Source organism: Empidonax traillii, unplaced genomic scaffold (assembly GCF_003031625.1).
Source record: "Empidonax traillii isolate 1590-97213 ecotype Southwest subspecies unplaced genomic scaffold, ASM303162v1 scaffold29:size1973556, whole genome shotgun sequence".
Taxonomy (NCBI): Eukaryota; Metazoa; Chordata; class Aves; order Passeriformes; family Tyrannidae; genus Empidonax; species Empidonax traillii.
The window spans coordinates 985985-1012761 of NW_020955222.1; the positions used below are offsets into that span (position 1 = coordinate 985985).

A 26777-nucleotide genomic window follows, 5' to 3' on the forward strand; every position below is an offset into this window, starting at 1 on the left:
AATTTCTCCCTCTTAGTTTATTATTTTTTCATACATATTTCACCAGGCTACCAGTCTGCCTTTATATACAGACTAAGCAGCTTTGGGGAGCCAAATTAGTTTCTTATACTGCTGGAGGTTTGTGATGTAACTTGCAAAAACCAGTCAGCTTCAACACATACCAAAACTTATTACAGAACAGTATCAAGAAGTGTGCTCAGCAGAGCTACATACTTTTTGTGTATACTAACTTATAATTACATGCCATGGAACATCTGCACACAGTATTTAGGAAGGAAGTGCCTTCAATGTCATTTCAGCATGACACGGAAAAGAAACTGTGGAATGAAGTCAGTGTCATCAATCCTCTTCAGAGCTAGACAAATCTTCCTGGTCAGAGAGCTCAGCCACAGGAAAGCGCAGGATGGCTGCCACCCCTGTCAGCTGGCCAAGCTGCTCTCCAGACACGTGAAGGCTGGAGAAAATGCGCACTGTGCCCATGTTCTCCCGCACGCTGTCTACCAACTTAACGTATCGGGCACGGGTAGCCACATCCTGGTGCCGGAAAAGCTCATCACTGATCAGCAGGGTATCAATGGCCATGGCTTCATTGGCCTTTTCCACATGTTTCAGGCCATAAAAAGCCCGGTCAGGCTCGTGCTGCAGCATTTTATAGAAGTCATCTAAGGCTCTGACCTCACCAGCTGCCTTAGTGTCGGAAAGGCGGCTGGTTACGGTTGGGTCACAGAGTGCTTCCTTCAAAGCGTATTTATGTCCTGAGGAAGAGTGGACCTGGAGTGAAAACAAAGTCAGAGGTTTGGTGTTTTCAAAGAGAAAGGACCATTTTCTAGATTATCCAATCACAAATATCTTCCACTATAAATAACAATAACCTTGACAGTTATTTGAGGAAGTAACCTCCTTCTTGAAACTTTCTTTTCTTAAAGGATCTCTCCTGCAACCCAGAACCCACACCAAATCCCTTAAATTGCACTTCAAGAAGAGCAAAAGAAAAGGGTTTCACTTACTCAAAGACTGGATTAAATATGCCCCCCTCAAGGGAGGATTACTTGAAACTACTAAGAAACTGAGACCTGAGCCTCTCTCTTTTAAAGCATTCCAGAAGAGGCCTCTTAAGACTGCAGAGATTTAGTGCAAAGGCATTGAGTCTTGCACAGCTATTATGCTTGCAAAGTTGTGAAGTACACTGAAACTTCTCACACATACTATTACCTTTATACTACAAGCGCAAAAGGCTTCTTGGAGCACTGGGTCTTCTAACGCTGGGAACATTAAGTACTGGAACACACTTCACTCACCCTGCCTCCAGCCTTTTGCAAGTACAGATTACAGGCCCACTCTAACTTAAAAATTATACATGTAACCTTATAAAGACTCATTTTAAGCCCCAAATTTGTCCACTTCAGTAAAAGGTCAAAACTCCCACCCACTCAATCAATGAGATGACGAAGAAATAAGAAAAAATGCCATGATCTGCATAACCTTCAAGACTAACAACAAAATTAACTAACTTATACCACTTCCGCGTACTTTTTAAAAAAACATCTCTAGAAAGCTGTTATTAAAGGTGCACGCTATACAGCATGACAGAGTAATAGTACAGTCAAATATTTTCCAATCTGTACTTCAAACTTCACACCATTTATATTCATATAAATACACCTTCATAGGGAGTTTGATATATTTAATACATTCCCTAGTCCACATTAAGGTATCCTAGGAGGGAACCATCCCTGTATCACGCATAACTACCTTACAGTTCAAGAGGCATGAGAATAGTTTCCTTATGATGCTCAGTAAGAAATTTGTCTAGTAAGTGACTTATTTCCCATGTGACTACGTTTTACTATCACAGACAGACAACTCTCAAGCCACTGCTTAGCACCTTACCTGTAGGAACTTGGACCTGTTCTCCAGCAGAAGTTTATTGTCAGTCTTGACTGCCTGCTGGAACATGTAGTCACAGAACTGCTCCCGCACGAAGCCCGGGCTTGCCACCAGCACGCACTTCACCACCTCGAAGTTGATGTGCCGCTGGATGGCCTGCACCACCTGCTCGTAGAATCTCTCCAGGGCGCGGTCGTGCTGGCTGCAGTTCCCTTTCCTCTTGCGGGGGATGTTCACCTCCACCTTGGCGCGGGTGAGTGTCATGCTGGGGGTGACCAGGCAGACGTGGGCCAGCCCCTCCTGCATGACCACGGCGGCCACGTCGGCGCTCCAGGCCGGGTCGCAGGCCTGCTCGATGCGCTCCAGCACCACGCTGTCCCACTGCTTCTTGGCCAGCGTGAACTGCCGGTTGGGCTCCAGTTCGATGGTGTGGTAGGCGCCCATCTTGACGTACTCGTTCTCCTGGATGTTGGTACCCTTGACGCGCAGCTGGCAAGCCTGCGAGTCGAAATCAATGGCCTCCACGCAGAGGGTGAGCGTGGTGCGGACGCGGTTGCTGCCCACGCTGCCCGTGGCCGACTCGGTCTGCACCTTGCGGATGGTAGAGGCGCGCAGGCTGTCCCCGACCTGCAGCAAGTTGTACGTGTGCCACATGTCCTCAGGCTCCTCGGGGATCAGCGTCACCTGCCCCGCATTGTCCTTCTCCAGGTCCTTCCTCACTAGCCTCATGCCGGCGGTGCCCGTGCCCGAAGGGGCTCCCCTCACTGTCCCGGGCTCAGGCGCGACCCCGCTCCGCCCGCTCCGCGCTCCCGCCGCCGGACCCCTGCCCAGACCGCCACAGTCCGCACGCGCGGCGACCGTCCCCAGCTCCCCGGGCGCATGCGCACACGCACCCCGCTCCCTCAGACAGGCGCCGCTGCGGCGCGCGCGTGTGCGCTTCCTCACCAGGCCGGTCACGGCCGTCGCGGCGCATGCGCGAGAGTAGCGGGAGGGCGCCTAAGCCGCGGCCAGTGCCGGGTCTCCGTTCTGAGGGGGAAACCTTGCCGAGGGAAAGGGAGAGGGAGGGGGAGGCGGCCGAGGTGCTGCGAGGGCTGCGAGCCGGGGTGCATCCCCGCGGCTGCCTCGCCGGGAGCGCGGCGGGAGCGGGTCGCGGTGGCGCTGGTCTGTCCTCTACAGCGCTTCACAGCGGCAGCAGCTCAGAACCGTGGAGGCTCCCAGCGAGGCCCCTGACATTTCACAAGAGGAGAAAAAACCTTAAAACCGGTAAAACGAAGCAGATGTGGAAAGTTGCGGGCACAGATGAAGAAAGGGACGAGCGGCACGGCCGTGGCCATCCCCTGGGCCGCGTCGGCGGGTGCCGGGGTGCCCCGGGGCGCGCAGTGCCACCCCCGCAGCTGCTTTGCCGAGCTGCGGCGGCCGGCGGTCACACAGCGAAACGAGAACTGAAATCTAAACGAAGCAAAATCTAAACCTGGACTGTTACTTGGACGCTGCTCTTAAACCGAACTTTAAAAGTTTTTGGTTAAATTTGCACGAGTCTTGACGGTTTCCTGCATCTTGGTTCAGGGACAGACGAGCACGTGTTAAACGAAGCTTGATGTTAACAAATATGAGTAACGTGCCTTGCAAAACCACAGTCCAGTTAGTTCAGTGATACTTGCAAAGAAACTGGACCTGAACAATTCCTACACAATTCAGTTTGCAGCCCAGACAAATTTAACAAGCCAGAGATGATAAAAAAACTGTTTCATTATACATTAATATTGGAGAAGAAAAGGTTATGTGAAGACCTCGAAGTAACCTTCCAGTATTTGAAGGGGGCCTACAGGGAAGCCAGAGAGGGACTTTCCATCGGGACCTATAGTGATAGGACAAGGGGTAATGGGTACGCATGAAAGAGGGGAAATTTGAGTTAGATAATTATGAAGAAATTTTTTACTATGAAGGTGGTGAGATACTGAAACAGGTTGCCCCACCCCTGGCAGTATTCAAGGCCAGGCTGGATAGAGCCTTGACCAACCTGGTCTAGTGGGAGGTGTCCCTGGACATGGCGGGGGGGTTGGGACTAGATAATCTTTAAGGTCTATTCCAACCCCTTAAAATTCTGTGATTCTAACTTCTGTAGCTTATTTTTGAAACAGCATGGCAACTAGAACAGGTACGTTAAGTTTAGAATGACTACACAGTCTGATAACAGAAAAGTATGAGGATGGCCTCCTACAGATGAGAAGGTGGAAAATTTAGAATGGTTAAAAGGAAGTTTCTGTTTTCCATTATATATTTCTTTTTTTGGAAAAAAAAAAAAACAAACCACTGTGGATTATGGAATTTGCTGAAGTGGAAAGGCTTTGGAGTCAAGGATTTAATGAGATACAAGGCTACTGTAAGCAAAAATGATCCCATATCTCCCATTATGGTGTACACATAAATTCCCCTGAAGTATCTAGCACTAGTCAGTTGTGACAGGACAGTGAACTCAGATCTGGCCCAGTAATGTGTTCCTTGTCTCTAAATTTGATTCTGGTGTACAAACAACTTTATCAGATATTACATAATAGGATTTATTTATCAGACCTCAGAGTCTCTTCCTGTGAGTACACATTCTTAACTCTTTTAGCATGAATAGTTTCACAGATGGAAGCTGGACCACCCAAGGGAATATAACATAAGCACGTGCATAAATAACTGTTTGCTTAACTTGAGCTTGTTCATACTAATAATTGTGCATTAATGTTTTAATGCAAAAACAGAGACACGCTCTGCATTCAGCTTTTCTTAAGGAGTTCCTTTCACATACCAATATAATTTCTTCTTTACATTCTTTTCAATTATAAAATCACACCTGTTGATAGCATGTTGACCTCATGCTATTATTTCAAGGAAAAACAATTGTAGTGCGTATTTACCTTCCACATTAATATTTATTTTACTTTTTATTCTTTTACTGCTGTGTATGTACAAACTTTCCTCTGCTTATTGGTTCCAGTCAGGTTTTTGCAAGCAGCCTCACGTTTTTGGAGCGATACAGTTTAGATAAAGGTTGCAAGTTGGCATCCAGTACCAACCAGTAGAAAATGTTTATTTCATGAAATCAGATGACTTGCTGCATTAAAAAATCCCACAGCAATACAAACAAACAAAAAACAACCCAAAGAAAAGAACAACTTTGAAATAAAGTTGCCACTCAAAATATTAAATTGACTGTTGTAGAGACATTTTGAGATGGGCCCTTTCTCAAATAACAAATTATAAGATTTATACAGTTATGAACAGTGATCCACAAATACTTGGTATACTTGGCAACTGTAAATATATCAGTGATATATAAATATTCAGTGATATATCCGCAACCAGCAAGACTGTTGTCAACTTACAGAGGAAAACATTTACTCGTGATGATGCTTTGCCTACTCTGGTAAAAAATACTGGATACTGCTATTTGTTAATGCCAAAGAATGAGCAGTAGAAGAAAAACATTTACAAAAATTTAAGAACCATGTAAGTTTTTAGGTTCATACTAATCTTGCTAGTGTCACAGAGAGAGAGATGTATTTGATGCTGGTAGAACAAAAACAAGTGGGTGCTTTTACCTCTACAAACAGTTTTAACATAAAAGTTCAAAATTGCATAGCCTGGTCCCATATTGATAAAAGACTGAAACTATGAATAGAACCTAACAGTTTGCAATGTATTACTTTTAAAAAACAATCTTATAGGTACTAATAATTGTAGCAATTTGTCATCCATTTCAGACATTCTTAGCACAATGCAAGATAAGAATAAAGAGATGATAGCATATCTTCACAGGGATTTTGGAGCCATCGTGTTTTTTTGACATTATTTTGAAAGCAGTTAGGACACACTATCCTATGTCTTCAAATTTTGATCAACTATTTTATCAAGATGGGTTATGTACAGATTTTAGACAAAGATAGGTCATGTGCACAGGAACCCTCTCCCCTATATTACAGCCACTTTAGCTGGACTTCAAGCAAACACTTGTAAGACTTTGCAAGTTCTGGATAAGAAAAGCTAGTGGGAAAGAATCTCAGATATAGGGAGAAATCTGCTGGGGAACATTGGATGTTATTGTTCCAAGACCAAAGGAAAATCAAAAGATAGAGATGGAAACTGGAGAAAACATCTGTTTTCATGCTTTCCCTTTATCCTGTGTCTGTCCTGAGTGTGCAGGCTCTGAACAGAGACCATTTTCTGCATACAGTTCTGTCTGTATCTATTTATCTATTATATACCTCTAGTATATCTGTTATAAAGATGAGTACAACATTACCATCACCAATAAGAAGAGAAGTCCATGAAGGAACTGGCTTTCCATAAAGCTGTAAGTGAAGAAGCATTAAGAAGTAGTGGAACCCTTTAGGCTAAGTACTTTCTTTCTCCTCATCTGTTGAAATGTGGGGCTAGAGGAAACTTCAGCAGATCCCTAGTCAAACCACTTGCCTCAGGCCAGGTAAGGTAAATACCAGCCATCCTTTACGGCTTCTCCACCAACTTCATCAGAAGTCTCAGCGAAGGGGATTATGCAGGGGTGGGATTTTTGGAAGCCTGTCCTAGCAATTTATAACTTGAAGAATAAGAAAGTTCTTCTGACTATTCCCTAAGGTTTTTGCATAGTGACTTATGCTGATTATGTTTTGTCCTTTGTTGGGAGAACCAGCTATTCATCAATCTCTTTGTAAACTTATGCAATATAGAAAGTCATGATTGAGCACTCTCACAAAACAAAGAAAACATTGACATTTAGAAGAATATTCTTAGTATAATACTTTGATAAAAAGATCTATTTTAAATGCTCAACACTTTAGCCTTAGTTTTCTTGCTCTTGGATATACTCTCTAGTCTAACTCATTTAGCCTTTCTTCATAGATCATTTTCCTTATCCTTTATCAGGCTTGTCACTTCTCTGTCTGTCTGCATCTGTTAGACTTCCTGTACTCAAGATTCTCAGAGGCCTCACCAAAACCAAGCTGAATTAAAAAAGAATAAAAATCTGTATAAATACACAAATGTACATACATCTCTATGCAACTCCTTTATTCTAGGTTGTTTTTGTCCGGTAGGGCCTGCCAGATTATTGGCCTATTTTTTTTGCTTTCTAAGGAAGAGTAGTGTGTAATTAATTTTTTAATTCCACTGTAATTCTAAAACTCATCACATTTTTATGACATTTTGACTTGTTTATGTAGGACTATGTCTCTTATTTATTTGAGTCAATTTGAATCCCATTCCTGGTATCTGTAATGTCTCCTTTTATTTCTAAGTGTATTCTATTTCACACCAACGTTTTAAAAAAGGAAAAAACCCTGCCACCACCAAAACGTAATCACCTGGCACATCTGGATGAGACCTACTTCTGAAATATCTTGCTATCTCACAAGTAAACCTTTTTGGCATTACTGGTGAATTATCTGTCAGCAGTACCAATGGCAACTTAGCAGCTCTGAAGGGAAGTTGTGGCACACTAAATTGTTGCTGCTTTACAAACCCTCCTTCTGTGAAGGAACACAAATAAAAGCACGTTTTTGAGTGTATCACTGTGTAGTAATAATAAAGACAGCTAGGAACAATGGCTAAACATAGCACACCAAAATAATACATTCAGATTTTAACATTTTCCTGTATCTGTTCTTTCTTGCACAATAAGCACAAAGGGAAGAGGTGAAAACTCTTGTTTTGCCTTTTCCCCACTTACTGCTGCCTGCATGTGGACAATTCTTATGAAATTGATTTCTTCCTCTGTACTGCTTCAGGTTCACTGTGTACTACTTGTCAGCGCAAGAGCTGCTGGGGAGTTCAGTGTCCAAGTTTGCAAGCACATGAATCCTAGGATTGCCTTAGCCTCTTTCCCACTTCTCGAATTCCCCTGTTTTCATATCCAAAACGTTACTACAGACTGATTAGCTAGGGAGATTGCTACTTGCTGTATTCATTTTTCTGAAAGCAATTAATTCCTTAACAATAAACCCCTAAAAGGAAATATTACATAGTTCATGTCTGCATGAACTCATCTTTCTGAAGTGAGTTGGGTGTAGTTAATTGCTTCCTCACTTCCCCTTTTACTACTGAGAAGTCTGAGAGCCAGAGAACAGAAAATCTACCCTAATTACAAACAAAACAAAACAAACAAACAAAAAACCCCAAACGAAAACAACCCAACAACAAAAACTCAAACCCAAACAAACTTGTGTGGGTTTTATTTTTCCAAGCTAGATTCAATTACATTATATCTTCTCAGCCATTCATCCTCATTTAGCAGCCTTCCCTTACCCCCCGGATTCTAAAATTGGTTTAGGATTAAAGTTCCCAGAGGGAAGCAAACCGAGGAAGTCCCTCACGACCTATGGCTGGCAGGCAGCTTCGGGAAGGGCATTCCTGAGGCAGAGATCGGGGATAGGGGACGCCGCCTCGCCGGTGCCAGCGCCCACTGGGTACTTTGAAGACAGCAAAGCTGCTTACGGGACCTTGGCAGGCAGAAAGGGTGCTTTGCTTACCTGTCAGCATCCAGTAGGAGGCGGCCATGCCTGGGCTCCTGCGAGCCTGGGGCCGGGAGCCCGGGCAGAGGGTCGCGGAGGCGGGAGCGGTCCTTTCGCCGGCGGAGCTGCGCTGTCGATGGAGCTCAGTGCTCTGCACCGCCCGTCCGCCTCGCCGCCGAGTTAGGCATTTCCTGTTTGTTATTCGGTCTTTACGTTTGTTTCTTCGTATCAAGAAGAATTTAGCTTCCTGCCCCCACACAACTTTCCTCCCACCCACCCCCCCAAAGACCTCTGAGCTTTGGAAACCTCCCCGAAAAACTCGCCCGGCTCTAGGATGTATAAATAAAGCCAGATCTCCCCCACTAAGCCTCCGGCTGCAGTTCTCGGAGAGCACAGCAGACCTTAAAGGGACATCTTCCCGTGCATAATTAATAAGTGTCTCCCGCCGGCCAGCCCCCCTTCCAGTAGGACAGGAGTGAGCTGGGTGTGTTACAGGGCCACCTCTCTCGCCCTGGTCAACAGGAGAAACGCGTCGTTGAGGTAGGGAGTGTGTTTGGCTGCTCAAGTTTAATTTATCTGACATCACTCCTTAAAAACGCACTCTACGGCCGGTCATTTGCGTGCGAGAGCAAGCCAGCCACCCCCTCCCCATTCTCGGCGGCTCTGGGGATACCGTAACTCTTCAGAGAGAGTACGATTTTCTCGAGTCTTTGCATCCTCCTATGCTTTGCTGCCTAGAGAAAATACCAGACAGCTGCCTTTGCCCTCGTCTGTCGAACGTTTGCATGGCATCCCTGCACCCAGAATGACTTCATTAATAGATAACTGAATAAATCGCAAAGGTAATAATCAGCCAGATTCAGGGCAGTGAGTAGGGATTTTCAGAATTTGTTGAACACTCAGGAAAAGCAAATTTGCAGGACGTTTTGAATTTACCAGAATGATGCTCAGGAGGAGTGACGTCCCTTCAGCAGTGTGAGTTCTTGCACTGGAGCTGGTGAAAAATAATTTTGTTGTTGATAAAACAAGAAAACCTATGGTCCTTCAAGTAAGAAAAAAAAAACAAAAACAAAAACAAAATACTCTATACAGATTTGGAGATTTTTGGTATTTCTAGAAAAATCCTCCCTTTTCCTTGACTTGGAGCAAAGAATTTGGTGACTAAGTGGAAGTTAGTGGAATTTTGGCAAGTTCCTCTGAGGCTGATAAACTACAGCTTTTAATCATCACTATAATAGCTGAATGCATCTCCCAGCTTTTGTCTTAATTTCATGAGAACAGTTTGGGTGCACCTTTACTTGTAGATCTTTGGAATTTTTAGAAAGCAGTGCACAATTTCAAAGCTGGTTTGAAGAGCAAAAATCCTCAGTGAAACTATTCAAGATTGAAGAAATTAAGCATGTGTAACTTTCGCTGAATGAGAATCTGAGCTCTCTTGGTACCAATTTAAAAGACTAGGCACATTTATCCAGTCAAAGGTTTTATGCATAAGATTAAAGAAAATGAAAATGGCATCCAAATTAAAAGAAGACTGAGAATATGGAAAAAAGCTGTAATTCCATTTTTGCTACTAAGTTATATTACTACTGCTGTTATTGCAAAACTGGATTTGTAGCCCAGTGTGCTATAGCCAATTATACACAGAGGTGATTTTGTAGTTTATTACGGAGCTGTAAATCTGGGTACTGGGTGGTAATCCCCAAAGAACAGCACACTCCAGTTTACAAAGCTGGGTGGGTTTTATACATTTTTTATTAATATATTCTGCCTATGGAATACCCATGGATTGCTGCATTTTCTCTTTAAAAAACCCTAATCTTTGTATTCCTTTTTTGTTACTATACTTCAACTGAATGTATATGGGGGAGTTGAGCTTGCTTTCAAATCATAGTGAAGGATTTCTTTTTGTAATGTAATGAACTATGTCAGAGGAAGAGATGGGGAACTAGGGACTTTCTCATGGACTAAAATAAGTCAAATCTCTGTGAGGTTTATGTGATATTTGGTACATAAATGGGAATGTATGTCATACAGGAGAATAAGCATCTTTAGAATAAAATGAAATGTTTCCAGTGAAGAGTTATTAATAATTTTTATGCAATTGTTCTTAGTATTATGATATATTAATTTCTTTTTGTGGTGGTGTCCTATGCATCATGCATCAGGGAATGTCGAAAGAAAGAGAAAGAAAAGATGGATTATCGGACTGAACTAGCATTTCCTAATAATTTGCACATATGCAAAAAAGTAAAATTCATTACAAACTTACAGACCACTACTTATCTTTGAATGTCAAACTAATTCAGAAAAGAAACCAACTCCTTTTCACAATCTTTGTTGCTTTGTGTGCATTAATTCAAGCAATTGCTCATAACATGTTGCTAAATGGTCTTCTTGGGGTTTAAAGTTCATACATCAGTAGTAAGGAGCACATCCACTTTAAGCAGGACTTCCTAGATGGAGTGCACTCAGGCCCAGAAGTAGTTAAGATATTAGGTAATTTTAATATAAGAAAAGAAATATTGTTAGTTTCAGTGGATTATAATAGTATGCCAAATCATTACCTACAGTGATGGATAAACCAAAAAGGTCAAGTTAGTTTAAAGAATATGGTTGTTTTGCATATTTTATATCTTTCTAATATGTCACAAAATGCTGAGGAAGGATTTTTTTCCTAGTGAAATGAATGAAATAAATAATGAAATAAATAAATGAAACATGATTTATCATTTTGAACTCTACCTCCCAACTCAGTTTCCCCAAAGTAATGTAGAATATGCATTATAGAATAAATACACTAGTAGTTCCATGGAATTGGTAGAAGTATTTATGATTAAAGATTGATTTAAAGACTTTGAAAGACTATATTTTGAAAAGATAACAAAAATTAAAAGTGTTAGAAAGACCCGATTCTTCTCCCTTCAAGAAGGTGTTCCTGAAAAAAACCAAAACAGGGGAAATGCATTCTGTCCCAAAGGTGAGGGGTGAAGTAACAGGAACCAACGTTTTTCAAATAGTTTCAAAGGCAGGCAGTCTTCCAAATAGTGTGAACATAGAGTTCATTTACATAGAACTCATTTTCTGTGGAATTATTTCTTCCTTTCTTAAAGAGGATATGAACAATTTTAATTTATTTTCATTAGGTAAAAAGGATCTCTAACCTCTAGCACAATAGAACAATGTGTAATGCAAGACTGACTTTAAATAGCCAAAAGCATGTCTAACTTACTTCCATTAAAGGAACAGTACAACATCAATAACTCTAAGAGAGATGTAGCATGTTTCTGCAATGTTCACTGTTGTTATTAGATTGCATTATGCACTGCATGGAAAATACTACAGTGTTCATATAACTTCCAAGTGAAGATTTGTCATTGACAGCTCTTATTAAAATCCTTGATGGTTTATGTTGCACTGCAGATTAGTGGAAATTTACAGTTATGTTTTTTTCTTACACTTGCTTATTCACAGTTTCCAAGATGTCTTTCACCTTGATGATTCTGTTGTTCGTTTTCATAGTCGCCATTTTTTTCCTATCTGATTCTAGGACCATATTAGAATTCACTTGGCAGAAGTTGTGAGGCTATAGTTTTATTTTTATTATGTCTGAAATACTCAAGGGCTCCTTCTTTAAGTACCACAACTAAGACCTTGCAGAACTTGGTATAGTTCCAGCAATACTCTATGCATAAATCTTTTCATGTTTTACAGCTCAGCTTTTAACTGATACTTGATATTCTTGGAGAATGCCCATGTTTCGGCTCCATCTGCATTAATCAGTGGTACAAATGTGCCAAAAATCCTTTTTGCTGTACAATAGGATCTTCATAAAATATTTGTTTTCCAGCTTGTGATAGTTTAATTAATGTTGGTAGGAAGTATTATGGAATATGCCCTTTACATTCTGTGTTAAATTTATTCTCTACAGTATCTTTATTTCTTCTTTGTTATTAGTTTTTGGATTATGTACCAGATGCCATAGTATAGTTGTGAACCAAATTAATATACAGCCTGAATTCTTACTGAAAGAAAATTTCTGATTTTCCTCCTTAGTAGATTTAAAGTATCTCACATCCTCAGCCATGCTGCTTTTGTTTATGCTTTTTCTCTAGATGCAAATTTTTTTAATATTCAGTTCAAATTTGTAGAGATCATAACTAGCTATATCAAAAAAATACAGGAAGACCAGAAAGAGTTTGATGAGAAAGATGACTTTGTATGGCATTGTTTACTGTTATATATCTACTGCCAATCTCTTTAACTGTTGATTGTCTATATACTCATGTGGAATGATTTTTTTATTAGAACAGAATTTAAGATTCTTGGAGATGACATCTCTATGCTTTTCATATTTTTTATGCTATTTCAATTTCCTTTGAGTCAGGTTCTTACAGATAAAATCCTGATTAAGTTTTCTGCAACATGGAGGAGATTTTCTTCTTGCTTATTTACTCATATATGTACCTATTTACAAATTTGAGCTCTGTAGTGTATTACCAAACTTTAACATGAATATATATTTCTTCACAATATGCACTACAAATAAGGCTAGGAAAACACCATGCAGTCAATATGAATGAGGTACTGAAGGCCAGAATTTAGGTGCAGAGGGTTAATTGATTCTTACTAATGTCTTAGGATTTCTGCAGTCCCTCCACATTTTCTCAACATTCTATTTTTTTTTTTTTTAATTAACATGCCTCTCATGGTATGTTGTATAATCCATATTATTTATTGCTCAGATGGATTTCAATTATGAAACTGAGAACGTGCTGTGAAGGAAGGGTAATTGATGATACTAACTTCTCAAAATAATTACATAGTCTGCAGAATATTACATTGTATTGCACTGCACTGCATTAATTACCTTCACAGTTGGTCTGCATAATATAATTATTTGTTACTGTTTGGTTACAGAAAAAAGGAAACTGTGATTGCAATAACTGTGGCGAAAACTCAGTTTATTCTGTTTTTTCTTTCTATTATTAATAGATAAAAATATCTCCTTTTTCTGTGATGCTTTTTCCAGTTCTGTTATTTTGCTAGAGCAAAAGCAACATTTAAATATAGATCACTGGCCAAGCTTTCCTTTAATCTTCATGAGCAGACAAAAAAAAAATCTTGCTTTTTTGCAGAAACACAAGCCTGATCATGAGGCCAGTATATGTTTTATGGCCTACATTAAAAAAACCCCAACCCAAACCAAATCAAACCCACAAAAAACCCCACAAGAAAACACAGCACAAACAAACCAACCAACCCCACACTAAAACCAAACAAGCAACCCCCCTTCCAAGCAAAACAGCACACATGCATAAAAAAAAATATTATTACCTTTTAATTTTTTTAACTATGTGATTTTAAAACAAGGAGAGATTTGCAACAATCTTTCTATAATGAACAACGTGTTGCTATGTTTTTAGTGAAGTTGCAAACCAAGGTCCTACTGGTATTCCAGCTTCTTAGATTGCTGTAACTCATCGTTTCAGGGGTGCTACAATAATTTTACCTACAGCGACCTGTAATTCAGATCCTACTGCTCCACCTACCTGTCTATATAAATAATTTGATTTTGTGGTCTAGAGGTCTTCATCTTTCTGAATGTGAGTCATACAGAAGCAGTGGACAGCTGACTGTGAAGGTAATATATATAATTTTGTTAGCAGATTAATAAAGCACTCAGCTTCAAAGTCAGAGTAATAATTTGGTATTCTTTTTTGCATTGAAAGAACTTTTAAAAAGCATCTCCAGTTTTCCAGAGTTGTGTCAAAACCAGCAGACTTTTGCCTAACTGGCTACAGCATTCTGTGGAAACTAGTGGTTTATACTGGAGAACTAAGATTTCTTCGGACCAGAATTGATCTTCAGAACTGTGACTCTGGAAAATACAGCAATGAACCATTTTTCCCTGTGCAGGCTGAGTTCTGTGTGTCTTGAGATGTTCTCTCCTCAAGTTACCACTGTATTAACATGTTTGTCACATGACTGAATACACATGTATATGTCCTGTCAGATGAGTACTATGCTTGTATTCCTTGGTATTGTTCTTTTGAATATCAGCCCTTTTAGGTATGACAGGCATGTGTGTGACTGTGTATGAATGAGTTGCTGCCAGCAACTCATGAAAAAGGGTGACAAAAGGCAAGGCTACCAGGACAAATCCATACCAGGATAAAACTGTCTACTCCATCGCCATATCCAGCAGGCCTTCAGGTAGGCAGGAGGAGGGCCTTGAATGTGACTGAATTGTTCGGTTACCCAGGTCCATTCAGTCATTTTAGATTAGTTCATTTACTTAAGAATATCCTGAGCATCCTATCAAATGCATGTTGTCCTAGGAGAAGAAAACAGAGATCAGGACTAATCACCACAACTTTGGCTTCTTCTCAAAGGACTCAAAAGTTGGGACATCTTCCTTGGAGTGTAAAGCACTGTGATCTGTCCAGATCAAGAAGGGAAGTGAATCCAATCAAGTGCTGTAAACATTAAGCTGTTATAGAAGAGGTGAACACAGTCTCCTCTTTCACCTCTACCTTTAAAGAAGTGACAGCAACTTCTATTTGTGAGAAGACTAATCCTATCAGTTTTTGCTGAGCAGAGTCTTCAGGATAGAACTCTTTAGTGAGGTTGATCTGGAGGTTTGATGCAGACAGCAAACTGTTTTGAAAGCACAGTTCTAACTATGCAAAAATCAAAATTCTAAATGTCTGGAGAACCTTATGGACTCACACAGGTCAGCATCCAAATAGCATGGTTACCTCTAAATTCAGAGCAGAATTTTTAGATCACACTTTTGAATTTAAATATGCAGTTTCATTTAGAAATTGCTTTACAGTATCAATGGATCTAGATCATGGGACAAGTATAGCTTTAGATTTATTTTGTAATTTAAAAAGAGAGAGATTTCTTATAGCAATTTAATCAAATGGTGGCAATATTTACTGATAAAAAAACCAAGTAGCTATGCTCCATTTCTGCAAAATGATCCGTGGGTGTAACAAATATAACTTTGACACTTCCTAGAAATTGTTTAAAGTATATAGTCATAATGAAAGAGGAAGTTCTGCTTCAACAATAGGAGTTTGTGATAAGTAGTTTTTTTCTTAATCTGAAAATTCATTTTCTGTGAAACACAACATTGCTTGTGCTGTAATATTCTCCTTTCTAGCTTCTCAATGACTGAGCAAGAAATCAATAGAAGTGATGCTATATGGGTCATTGCTCTGCCATTTGTGTGATGTCTAAATATTTTCTATATGCTGTAAAAGTATAATCTGAAAAAAATAAAGATGCAGATGTTTCCTTCAGCTCATGGGAAATTTTGGTTTCAGAGACCAGAATGAACTCAAGAGGTAAGAAGAAGGTTATCTGTTAGCAAGAAATTTTCAGAATTGATGGTTTGCAGGAAGCCTGTGGACAGATGTGCAGCGTTCTGCCTTGGGTTCTGTTATGGGATAAAATTTATTCAGGTGATACAACATTGACACAGGTGGTTTCAGAGTGACATGGGTTTTTATACAGATAGAAGTAAAAGAAAAATAATATTTCGTACAGGTCTTATTTCAAAACCTTTGAGGAAACAATTAACAATTTTTTGTCATCTTCAAGATATCCAGTATAATAAGCATGAACAATTCAATGTGTTTCTTCAGTCTATGTAACTAATATGTTTTCTCTTTAAAGAAATTGTGTTACCTTCATCAAAGGTTGTTTATTAGAGCATAGCAGAGTCCAAGTATCCACTGACCATAGTGGGGTTGTTAAAATATGTATCTGCCAGCTACAGAGTTAATTTTATTAAGAATAGTGTTCTTATTGATGAGGCAGTGTTTTGCCTGGATTAATTTGTGTTTACTATCTATGTAAATCTTGTTTCTCTGATAGGGCTGGGCTCGGAGCCAAGACCTTGGTTCAGGTCAGCACCTTCTGCAAAGGCTTTAAAGCTAGCTCAGCAATCCAAATAACTCCCTGTGGAGCAATTCAGGACAATATTTTCCCCAAACTCAGCAGCCAAATCAGCCTTTTTGACCTTGTTCAGAAATCAAAGGTTGCAGCTTCTTGATTAACTCAGTCTGGCACCATTAGCAAATACCTGTGTACCTAACATGCATTTATCTGCCTGAGATCTTGAACCTTTTTAGATGCTTTCCAGGCTCTAATGGGAGATCTGCAGTCACCAAAACAGTGGAGTTTTGACTGCTAGAAAAACAGCATTTGTTTGCTTTCTAAGAGTGCTCTTGGAGTGCTTTTATTAAAGTAATATGAATGGTCATATCATTGCCCATGTTTGTTCTCAGTCCCATTTCATCTCCTCTTTAGAGCCTTGTCTGAAAACTCTTTTCCTGTGGCCTTTTCTAGAAGTATTTTACTCAGACAAGGAGGAATACAATATCTCACAGATATCAAAACTTTATTTCTTCTAGTAGTCTATTGCTTCAGTACTCAGCTAAATCGTTATCACTGCACTAAAGCTGATTGAAGAAGCTAGAATATTTTTTTCCCCAAAAACATTTTTGAAAGGTCTTTGCTGAGGAATTGAAGTATTCTTCAGATGATTTTTTTTTTCCAGTAATGGTCCAAAGTTGGTATCTCACCAGATTGCCCACCTGACATTTGCAGCCCACTTTATAGGCTGATTTGAGGACAGTAATCACAATGGTTCTAGAACAGTATTTTGCAGGTTCAAAGCACCTTATCGGATGTTTTTTCTAGGTCGATGGTCTGCTGGTCAGGAAAGACATTAATCGCAGTTTCCAGGTTTATAATTTCTTGGATGACAGAAATACTGGTGTACATAGTTGCATGTAGGGTGCTAGTTGTGCTATACCATTAGGAAAATGAGGACTGTAGTGGTATGGAGAAGTGGGTTGCTCTCCCCAGAGTGTATCTCTTGCTTTGGAGAGGATAAGAACTGGGAGGTGAGTTGGAACAGGAAGAAATTATACAGGATAAAAATCACCTTTTAGCATCCAGCTGAGCAGATGCCACTGCCTATAATGTAGCCATTCCTATAATTCATTTAGAAACATTTAGATTGACTTTATAGCTAGTTTTATACTTACGTTTAAACTATTTCTATTTTTGTGTTTGGGCCGCGTTGCCAGATGGTACTTAGAGCAGCATGAGGACCTTCCCAAGTATCAAGGTAAAGGGATACAGAAAAGAGGGGTGTTTAGACCACAGTGATCACCACAGTGATGTGTCTTGTAGTCACAATATCTAATTTAAGACAGCCATCTTGGCTGCAGCTATGGCAACAAGACTTCCACTGGTAATTATACTACGGAGTCAGAATTGAGTATTTCACGTGGAAATAAGCAAAGCTGGGCAGAAGAGAGCATGTGGTATTAGTAAATGGGGGTTTTGTGTGAACTGATAAAGATGCGAATGAACATGAAGAATACTCTGAACTTGGTACTTTTTTCTTAGCTACTGTCTTTTCCAAAATTTTCCTGCATAGACAGCTTGATTGACAAATTTGCAAGGGATTGTTTTGTCAATCAAATTGATAGTAAATTCATGCATTTAGTAGAACTAAAATTAGAGTAGCTGGTATAATGATGTAATATATATAATGATACAAGTACTGTGATGATAACCTTAAATAATAAAACTGGCTTCTTATAATTTGATTTAACCCTTTGTCATGGTTTGATCCAGCCACTGCCTCTCTGGGCGCATTCTCCACCAAAAACGTCGTGGTTTTGCTCTGGGTCAATTTGCTTTCATACCCCCCCCCCCCCAATTACTATTTATTGAGAGAAGGTTTATGCAGACAAAAGAGAGCTGATTGGGGAAAATAATATGAACATTTATTACTAGCAAAATAAAACTAAATAACTACATTTACAATAATTCTATTTAGGTAAAAGGTACCATGTATTTACGGAAATACCTCTCCCCCCTTTTTATCAGTTCAGGAGGAGAAGTAGTCTCTTTCTCCATTCTCGGAGCTCCAGGTCTTTTCAATAACTCTGCAGCACTCTAAAGCTCTTCTTCTGTCATCTCAGGATGACAATTCCTTTTTGTCGCAGCTGGAACTCTGTCGGCCTCAAGGCTGGGCCTACCCCCCCCTGGGCCAAGACTGGAGGCTGGGGGGTTACCCAGGCCCTGAAGGTCTTCTCTTCCATAGACTGCAAGGGGACACTTGCCTACCATGGATCTTCGCCACAGAGTCACAGGGGATAATGGATTTTGAGTTCACCCCTGCTTCCTGTGGGGGTCCCTCCCCACGGGAGAACAGTCCTTGACAGACTTCTCTGACATGAGTCTAGCATGGGTCCCTCGCTTGGATCCCAACATCCCAACCCGAGCCGTTCTCGCTGCAGCGTAAGTCTCTCTCTCAGGGTCACAAAGTCTTCAACAGGACTCTGCTTCACCTCAGGTCTCTCATAAAGTCTCAGCTTATTCATACATCAACTTACTCCAGTGTAGGCTCTTCCATAAGCAGTGCGGGGATCTCCTCACTCCAACAAACTTCTGTAGGTGGCAGGGATTTTTTTTTCAGTCTTTTCCCTGCTGAAGGGAGAGAGCAAAAGGGGGGAGGAACAGCTCCGTCCTTCAAACTTCTCTCTCCTCTGGCTGCTAGCTTTGACCTTGGAGGTCCCTTATCTTTCTGCCGGAATTCCTTCTGCAGAGTTTCTCATCCAGGCTCTTCTCTAAAGTTTTTTTTCTCTCTACTCCGTTTTAGGAGAGAAAGGGGCCTTCAGTGCCACACATGCTCCTGGCCCAGGGCCAGGGGAGGAGGGACCTGGCCCCTACCTGGGGCCTGATGCCTCTCCTACATGGCTCCCAATTTCAACTGCTACTAATTTCAACTACCCAACAGGCTTCTCTTCCATTTTCCTAAATATGTAATTAGCAAAGGTGTTACTGAAAGATTTGACTCGCTTTTTCTCTGGAAATCCACCTGAACAAAACCATCCTCAGCCCCAGGGGCTGGCTGGTGGGCAAAACCACGACAGCCTTCTTGGTAAATTATTATATTAGATTAGTTGTTCACATTATTTTAGTACTGTTTGAACTATTTTGGAGGGGGAAAGGAACTTTAAAATCCAGATAAATGCTCAGTTTTGTACTTTCTTTAATTATTCAAAATCCAAAAAATAATATAACTTTAGAATAACCCAAGCTGTCTAACCAGTTTGATTTTATATTTTGCATATCATGTTCTCAATCCTGAGATTTTTCGTTACAAAAAAAGATGATTTACTGCATGTATATCCAGATGTATTTTACTGGCTTTCTCTAAATCTTTAGGCCTGCAAAATATGTGAGATAACCTGTCACAGTGAAGGAATTTCCAGTGGGATGCCCATAAATTTACTTCAGAGTGAATGGACTTCAAGGCCAAGGGAATTATTATTGTTGTTTAGTCCAACTTACTGTAGAGCACAGAGTTCTTGTTTAAATATTCCCTTTGGATCGGATAAAAGTATACATTTATCTAATATCACACAAAATATATTTCACCAGTTTAATAGACAAATTTTAATTTTTTTATCTTAGACAAATTTTAATTTTTTTATCTTAGATCTATCCAACATATTATTTGTTGTATTTTCCAACAGAGTTGATAATCTGCAGATGGGCCTTCAACTCAAGGCAGCAGGGTTGAGGTACAAATAAGAGAAACAAAAAGCATTAGAATGGCATTAGAATAGCATTAGAACTGATACCCATTTATATCCTCCTTGTTCTGAACATTTCCAATAACTTTTGCCTAAGCAGGCAGTGAGTAAACTTAGCTTATGTCATTTTTTCAACTTTTTCATGGACTTAATTAGACAAGCATCAGCCAGTTTACGAGAGCGAATATGTGCTTAAAAGGATAATAGAGCATAGTATATTATTATTGATTTGCAGCTTCTTACATGCAAATACTTCAACAAGAAGCTAACTCAGCTTGCTTAATGCCATTAAAAACTAAGTTCAGCCATTAATGTGTTTTGACTAGTTTTAGGGAGTATGATGCAAAATCAGAATTTACAGATATAATGACTGGACACTAAATGTTGGTCTAAAAGTGCAAGTTGATGGGATTGGAGTAGTTCTTGGGGATCTCAAGAGGGAAAGTGAGAGGGGCTTAAAGGATGAGTTTTGTCATATCTTCAAAAGATATGGAATATTGTGAAGAAAGGAGTATAATCTTACATAGCAGCAGGTAAAGAATGAAGCTATAAATAGTAACCTTAGTAGTCCTGTGTCTATTATGAACTCAACCTAATTTCCTGTTACCAAACTGTTTTCTATCCACTCTCCAGTATAAAAAAAACCCAAAACCTACTATAAGTGTAAATATTAACTTTAGCTCTGTTAATGTTTATCAGAATTCCACATGTAAAAGAAGCCTATTAAAGTAGCTGAGGAAATAGATTAGCAGACATGCATGGAGCAGACAATGTTTAATTTTGACTCTTTTCCTGTCATGACCTCACAGAATGAGTTCCTAAAAGATGAAGTCTGAGCATTTGCTCAATCATAGCAACCAACCAAAAGGATTCTTCTTAGTACCTGTGAACTAGAATTCTATTTGTTTTTTCTTTTGTTGGTTTGTTTGAATGACAAATTTTGCATGGGAATGACAGTTAAAATGGTGTTGCAAGAAGAAAACTGTGACCATTTTTACCTGAAGAAGGGAAAACCAGCTGCCAAGTGTACACTTTCCGCTGACAGATGCTACTTGTGAACTGGCTGTCTTTACCTCCATCTGAACTAAGTCCTGTGAGTAAAATTCAACAAAATAATTGGAGATATCTTTACCTGAACTAGTAATTTTAGGATTTTTTAAATAACCATTGAAGAGAATCAGGATTTCCCAGTGTGCAAAAGGTATCATACTGTAAGAGGTATAAAAAGGATTAGACGTTTCATGATCCAAGACACTCTTTTGTCCTCTAATATCTATAGAACTCTGAAATGGATAGCAGAGAGGTACAAGACTACACTGTAGATACATAAACTAAAGAGTTGAATCCATCCTGGAAATTAAAAAAAAATCCATGGCTAAAATTTTGATGGCTTCATTAGGGACAGAATGCAAATATGTGTTCTGAAAGGAATGTACACACTATATGGAAGGTAAGATGGTAAAGACTGTTTTTCTAATTTTCAACTTACATGATGCATGTAACTGCAAAACTTCCATTACGTATTCATTGGTAGGGAAAAAACTTTTATATTGCACTGTGGCCCATAGAAAGAAAAATGTGGAGATTTTCTTGTTCAAAGAATCATGAAAAGAGAGAAAACTACTTCTGACATGATTTATTCAAAGAATGTCAGTAGGTGTTTTCAGAGAGATAAATGTGCTCAATGTGTAGCTGTAGCAGTCACCAGTCTTTTCTGCATCTGTTGATGACAAAGGAAGATTTGTCAGAATAATTAGGAAGGGAGAAAAACATCCACTTTGTTCAAGATAGACTACAAAAAAATCCACTGTTTTCACATGCCTTTGTGATGGCTGATAGTATCATGTTCATTGTTTGGAATACATGGGTATTGGTCAAATGTTGTTTTGAAGTGAGCTCTCCTGTCACAGAAAGAGAAAAAGAATGAATAATGAAGAGGAATAAATGGTGTCATGATATGAAAAAGAAATTGGAAATCCACTAGATAGATTTTCCCTTCAAGTTCTCTTGCATGCTTATTTGTCTGTATTGATAGACTGGAATACATGACACACATAGAAATCACAGTGTTAGTACCTAGATTTTTGTTGTATCCCTTAAAGGAGATATTCTTTCATTTTCTTCCTTTGTCCTTACAAGGGCCCTCCTAAAATGCAAGAGAATAATTTTAAATAATTTTGGTGACCCCATTTGGTCAAGAAAACAATGTTTTCCAAAGATAACAAACATATTCCCTATTCAGCTTTTAATTTGCTGATTTTAAGCACCCTTTAGGATTGAAAACTGTGCAATTATGCTGTCAATTTATCAGTTCTATTGCATATGAGCCATTTTCCCAAGTAATCTTTGAACCTAGCAGTCAGCTTCAGCTGATTCCATTTGAGGGAGAAGCAGAGAACTGAGTATGGTCTCACAAGTCTGGGGAAGTGTGGACGTTGGTCAAGTAGTGTTAAAGTACAGCTTCATCTTTGCCAGCAGTTCCTGTGGGGGATGATGCTAGAGCCTCAATCAAGCAGCATGTATTATACCAGACAGCTAATTAACATGCCTGGAAGTTCAACATAGCAAGAGAATTGTTACATGCATGGGGAAAGATGTGAGTGAAGAGAAAGGAGAAGTTACAACAGTTGAAGAGCTTGGCAAGGCAAGTTTGGCAAGGCAAATTTGAGTATTTTTTTCAGATTACAAATAATTTACCTCATTTATATTTAAAAATTTAATTAAAACCTACATTTTGGGTCTTAAATCAACTTTGACTTCAATATTTCAAGGGAGAAAATTCTGCTTGCTTTACAAGAAACCCAATTAAGACTAGGAAACTTATGGTAAATGTAGCGGAATTCTGTGCCAACATCTGGAAACTGACTGGACACATCAGTTCAAAGTTACCAAACAGTTTTGTAGATTAATGAAAAAGTCCAGACACTGTTTTGTAAAACAAAGATTGTACAATTTTTAAGAGATGTCGTCCTGTTAAGATGGATATAACATATTCTAGAAAAATCAGATACTTTGAATGCTTAATTCCATCTAAAAAATTTAAAAGCTATTATTTTGAAATGACAGTCATTAATTGACAAATGATGCATGATTTTGTCTGTTTTTTGTCTCTGCCTCTTTTTTTTTTTTTTTTTTTTTTTTTTTTACCCTAGAAATAAGGAGCAAAACACTGAGGTCAAATAATGGAAGAGAGTACCTATGATAACTTAAACAGTATGATTATAGTATGATTTTTTAAAATAGACACACAATTTGAAATACTTTTACAATTGAAATACAACATCTATAATTAGAAGTATAACTGTAACGTATTTTTTGTTATGAGTCAAGGACATAGTCATATATACTAAAAAGAGTTGCTTTGTATCTCTAAACAAAATGTGCATTCTCTTTGTTCTCAAAATAAACTGATGAAGTAGTTGTCTTCAACTAATTTTCAGGTCCAAGTTAGCAGCTTCTTTTTCCAGCAACTTGCACATAAAATCTCAGATTTCCTCCAGTGTCTTTCTGCAGCAGGACTTTGTGAGTTATACTGTGTTGCAGGACATCCAGAAATGCACAATAGCAAGAAGGCAAGATGCTATTTATATTTTTTGTCACCAACTTTATTGGGTCATTTTTACTTTATTTCCTGTTGCAGAGATCAGTATAAAAGCAGATGCTATAACAATTAATGGATTATATTTTCCCACCTATGAAAGGCAATGCAGATTTTCATATCAGCTTAAAGTTCTAACTAGAACAGAAATATCTGAGGCAAAACCATATACTATATTTTTCCATAGGAAGTAAAAATATCGGGAGATGTATATTCCCAAAAGAACAGTGTTTAATAAGTAGAAAGGATTTAAAAGCCTTATAACAAAGCAAATTCCTTGCAAACATAGTTTTCAGGAAATTTCGTATGCAAGCTATCCACGCCTTTTCCTGACAAAGCATTGTACGATATCTCTGAAACCACAGTTCTTTATCCCAGGTCTAACACTTACAAGGTACAAATGGAGGGTCAAGGCTTAGTCTCTTTTGTTTAAATAAAAATCGCTGAGAAAAACAGTTGGATTTAAATCTATGTGTAGGAGGCAGTCCAAACTGTAGAGTTCAGCTCAGAGTGTACCTTGGAGTGTGGTGAAATTTGTTTTCTCAAACAGAACGCTGAAAATCATAGTTGCATCTCATGTTTCTTATATATTGGATTATGCAAGTTTTTCGTGTTGCTTGAAATATCAAAACTGTTTCCCTGAATTAAGTTTGTACAATATCTCCCATAAGAGATAAAGTCAATTCAATGAAACTCCCTGACTTTGCTTTTTACTCAGAAAAATTTTTCTTATATTTCCCCAAAATGACAGAAAAAGTTTAGCTTTTGAAAGCCCTCATTCTACTGAACAATGTAAGTAATTATTTACCTTTTAAGAAAAAATTCTGTCTAAAATGTGCATTATTTGATTGTGATAAAATTTCATTGAGGGTAATTTTTGTCTGACACCATAAAATTATTTAACTAAAACCAGATTTCTCATGTACAACCAAGTGAAATGAATATGTTTTTTGAAGGTTGAAAAGGGACATAAAATCTGAAAGACAGGCACAAATAAATTAGATTAATTCTTGCATGAGATCTGGTGCCTATGCAGTGCATATCAGATAGAGAATTTTTGATTTTCATTTATCTTACATTTCATACAGCCCTAACCTTGAACTTCAGTATTAGAAAAAGATTCCTTAAGAAGTCATGCCACTGCGTTTTGTGGTAAGGTACATCTTCCTCGTTTAAATGTGTCTGTCTAAGCCATTTGTCAAGGCTCATTTTGCAGTCAATGAAATAAAACTCCCCTATAGTCATATCCTGTCTACTTTTCTTAGAAGAGCTATTGTAGCTCTCTTGTATCTTCCTTTTTCCATTAGCTCTAGAGGAAGTCTACCTGCCATCTTAAGCTAAGAGTGTAAAATTTGAACAGCTAAAGTTAGGGGAAGTGAAACCTGTCTTCTGTTAACTTTCCATGTCTACATATTATGTGGAAGTATTACCATTGTTACTATTAAGAAGATGTCAGTTAGTACCCGTGTACTTATTGTGATTTGATATGTATTGATAGGCATTTTTGTCTATTGCTTGTTTCCTCCACCACTGGTTCTAAGATTTGGAGCACTTTTTCATTATCAAAATTTGACTAATGTTTTATTGGAAATTTTTCAGGGGTTGGGTGTGTCTCTTTTTGTTCAAGTTAATTAGAATGGAAGTGAAAGTAGCTAAACAATACTAGACCTTGAATAAACTAACATGAGTTTAACACAATGTGAGTGAAACTGCCATCCAAAATAAACAATATGGTAAGTTCATGAAATGATACAATACATTAAGCATTAAAAAAGCTCTTCATGAATAGCTCCACATTTGAACATTCATGATGAAAACATTTTGCACCTTTTCCCAGGTGCTTCAAATGTAAGGGGTGCGAAGAGACATTTCATTGCTTGTCTTTCAGTAAGAGAGCTGCAGTGATTTTTAAAATGAAAACAGAGGTCTTGTTTGCTTTTAGGTTTCTAGCTGGGCAAATATATGGAAGATGAAATGACAGAAAAAGTGTATCTGCTGAGGTTTTGCCTGCAATTATAATTTAATCTGTGGATGGTTAGAAGTTGGACTGCTCTAGAATGATGTACTGCAGGAGAGCTTGAGAGATTTTCAAGCAGCTAAGCAAGAAAGATGAACTGGAATTAAAGGAATTTCCTCATTTAAAAGCAAGAATTTGCAATATTGTCTTTTTGTTTCAGTGCTTGCGTAGATTTGAAAAGTTTATTCTGACACTGATATGGTAAAACTCCACATTCCTAAACCCTCAAATTTGTTCAGCCTCAAACTGACTCAATGTTTTTATGTTATATTAGGGATATGGTTTAGTGATGGACTTGGCAGTGCTAGGTTAATGGTTAGACAAAATAACATTAGAAGCGTTTTCCAATCTAAATAATTCTGTGATTCTATGATTTTATGTATATTTTGTCCAAAATGGGCTTGATTAAATTCAATTTTTGACATCTGAAAATGTGGTGAAAGCTACTTTTTTAGGCTTCCTCTATTGTTCAAGAAAGGGGGGAGTTTCTTTGGGAACTGATTCTTGCTGTCTTACAATAATGGTTATGAAAACACAGGTTCTCAAGTAGTTTTCTCATGGGAGTGAATGCAGAAGGAGCTAAAATAGTGAATTTTAGAAGTCATCTGACATAAAGATGGTTACACTTAGATTAGTTGAACCCCAAAGTTCTAGTCCCTATTATAACTTAACAGTGAGAATCTTCTTCTTTCCTTCAGGAAACAAGTCTGTTTCACATGTAGATATTGTCCACAGACTAACCCAGTCTATTAGAGGAATTGTAGTCAGGGCTACTGGAATCTTATTGGAGACAACCATGTCTTTCTCTTCCTTGAAAACTGTCAACAGCTCTGCTACAGTATATTTTTAGATTGGTAAAACCTTTCTTACTCACTGTGAATAATTCCACAGCAAGAAACTCCAGTTAATGTGTTCATCACATCACTCTGACTCAAGTACAGGGATTCATCACTAGTTTGTGTATATTTAGTGTCTGTGATAACCTCTGACAAATTTTTGTGTATATTCAGAGAAAATACACATTTCAGAGCTGAAATACTCATCTTAGAGCATTCTCACCCAATAGAGCAGAAATTTATTGTCCTTGAAGACCAGTTTTAGAGAAAACTCTGTCTCCATCTTAGTAGGGATTTAGGACTGGCATCATAGAA

The 26777-nt window shown here is 38.7% G+C and overlaps 2 protein-coding genes across 4 annotated transcripts in view; both read right to left on the reverse strand.

Annotated features, from left to right (window-relative positions):
• Positions 1 to 9117, reverse strand: part of ITGA1 (integrin subunit alpha 1) — a 71226-nt gene extending 62109 nt beyond the window's left edge. For 2 of the 3 annotated variants that reach the window (XM_027910500.1, XM_027910492.1), the window contains exon 1: positions 8400 to 9116. In XM_027910500.1, coding sequence (XP_027766301.1) covers positions 8400 to 8964 — 565 coding nt within the window. In that variant the 5' untranslated portion in view covers positions 8965 to 9116. Of the gene's footprint in view, positions 1 to 8399 lie in introns of all 3 variants that reach the window. The other variant, XR_003574209.1, reaches the window with a different exon arrangement.
• PELO (pelota mRNA surveillance and ribosome rescue factor) lies at positions 3 to 2698 on the reverse strand. Its single transcript, XM_027910519.1, has 2 exons — positions 1891 to 2698; positions 3 to 771 (listed from the first exon to the last, which is right to left on the reverse strand). The coding sequence occupies exons 1-2, from the start codon at positions 2614 to 2616 to the stop codon at positions 340 to 342; spliced, it is 1158 nt and encodes a 385-aa protein (XP_027766320.1). The 5' UTR covers positions 2617 to 2698; the 3' UTR covers positions 3 to 339.
• Positions 9118 to 26777: the final 17660 nt, after the last annotated feature.

Excerpts from the sequence above, each read along its gene's own strand:
- PELO (XM_027910519.1), bottom strand. The coding sequence starts at position 2,616 with ATGAGGCTAGTGAGGAAGGACCTGGAGAAGGACAATGCGGGGCAGGTG. Across the intron at positions 772-1,890 it reads ACAGGTCCAAGTTCCTACAG|GTCCACTCTTCCTCAGGACA; the intron begins GTAAGGTGCTAA and ends TTTTCACTCCAG.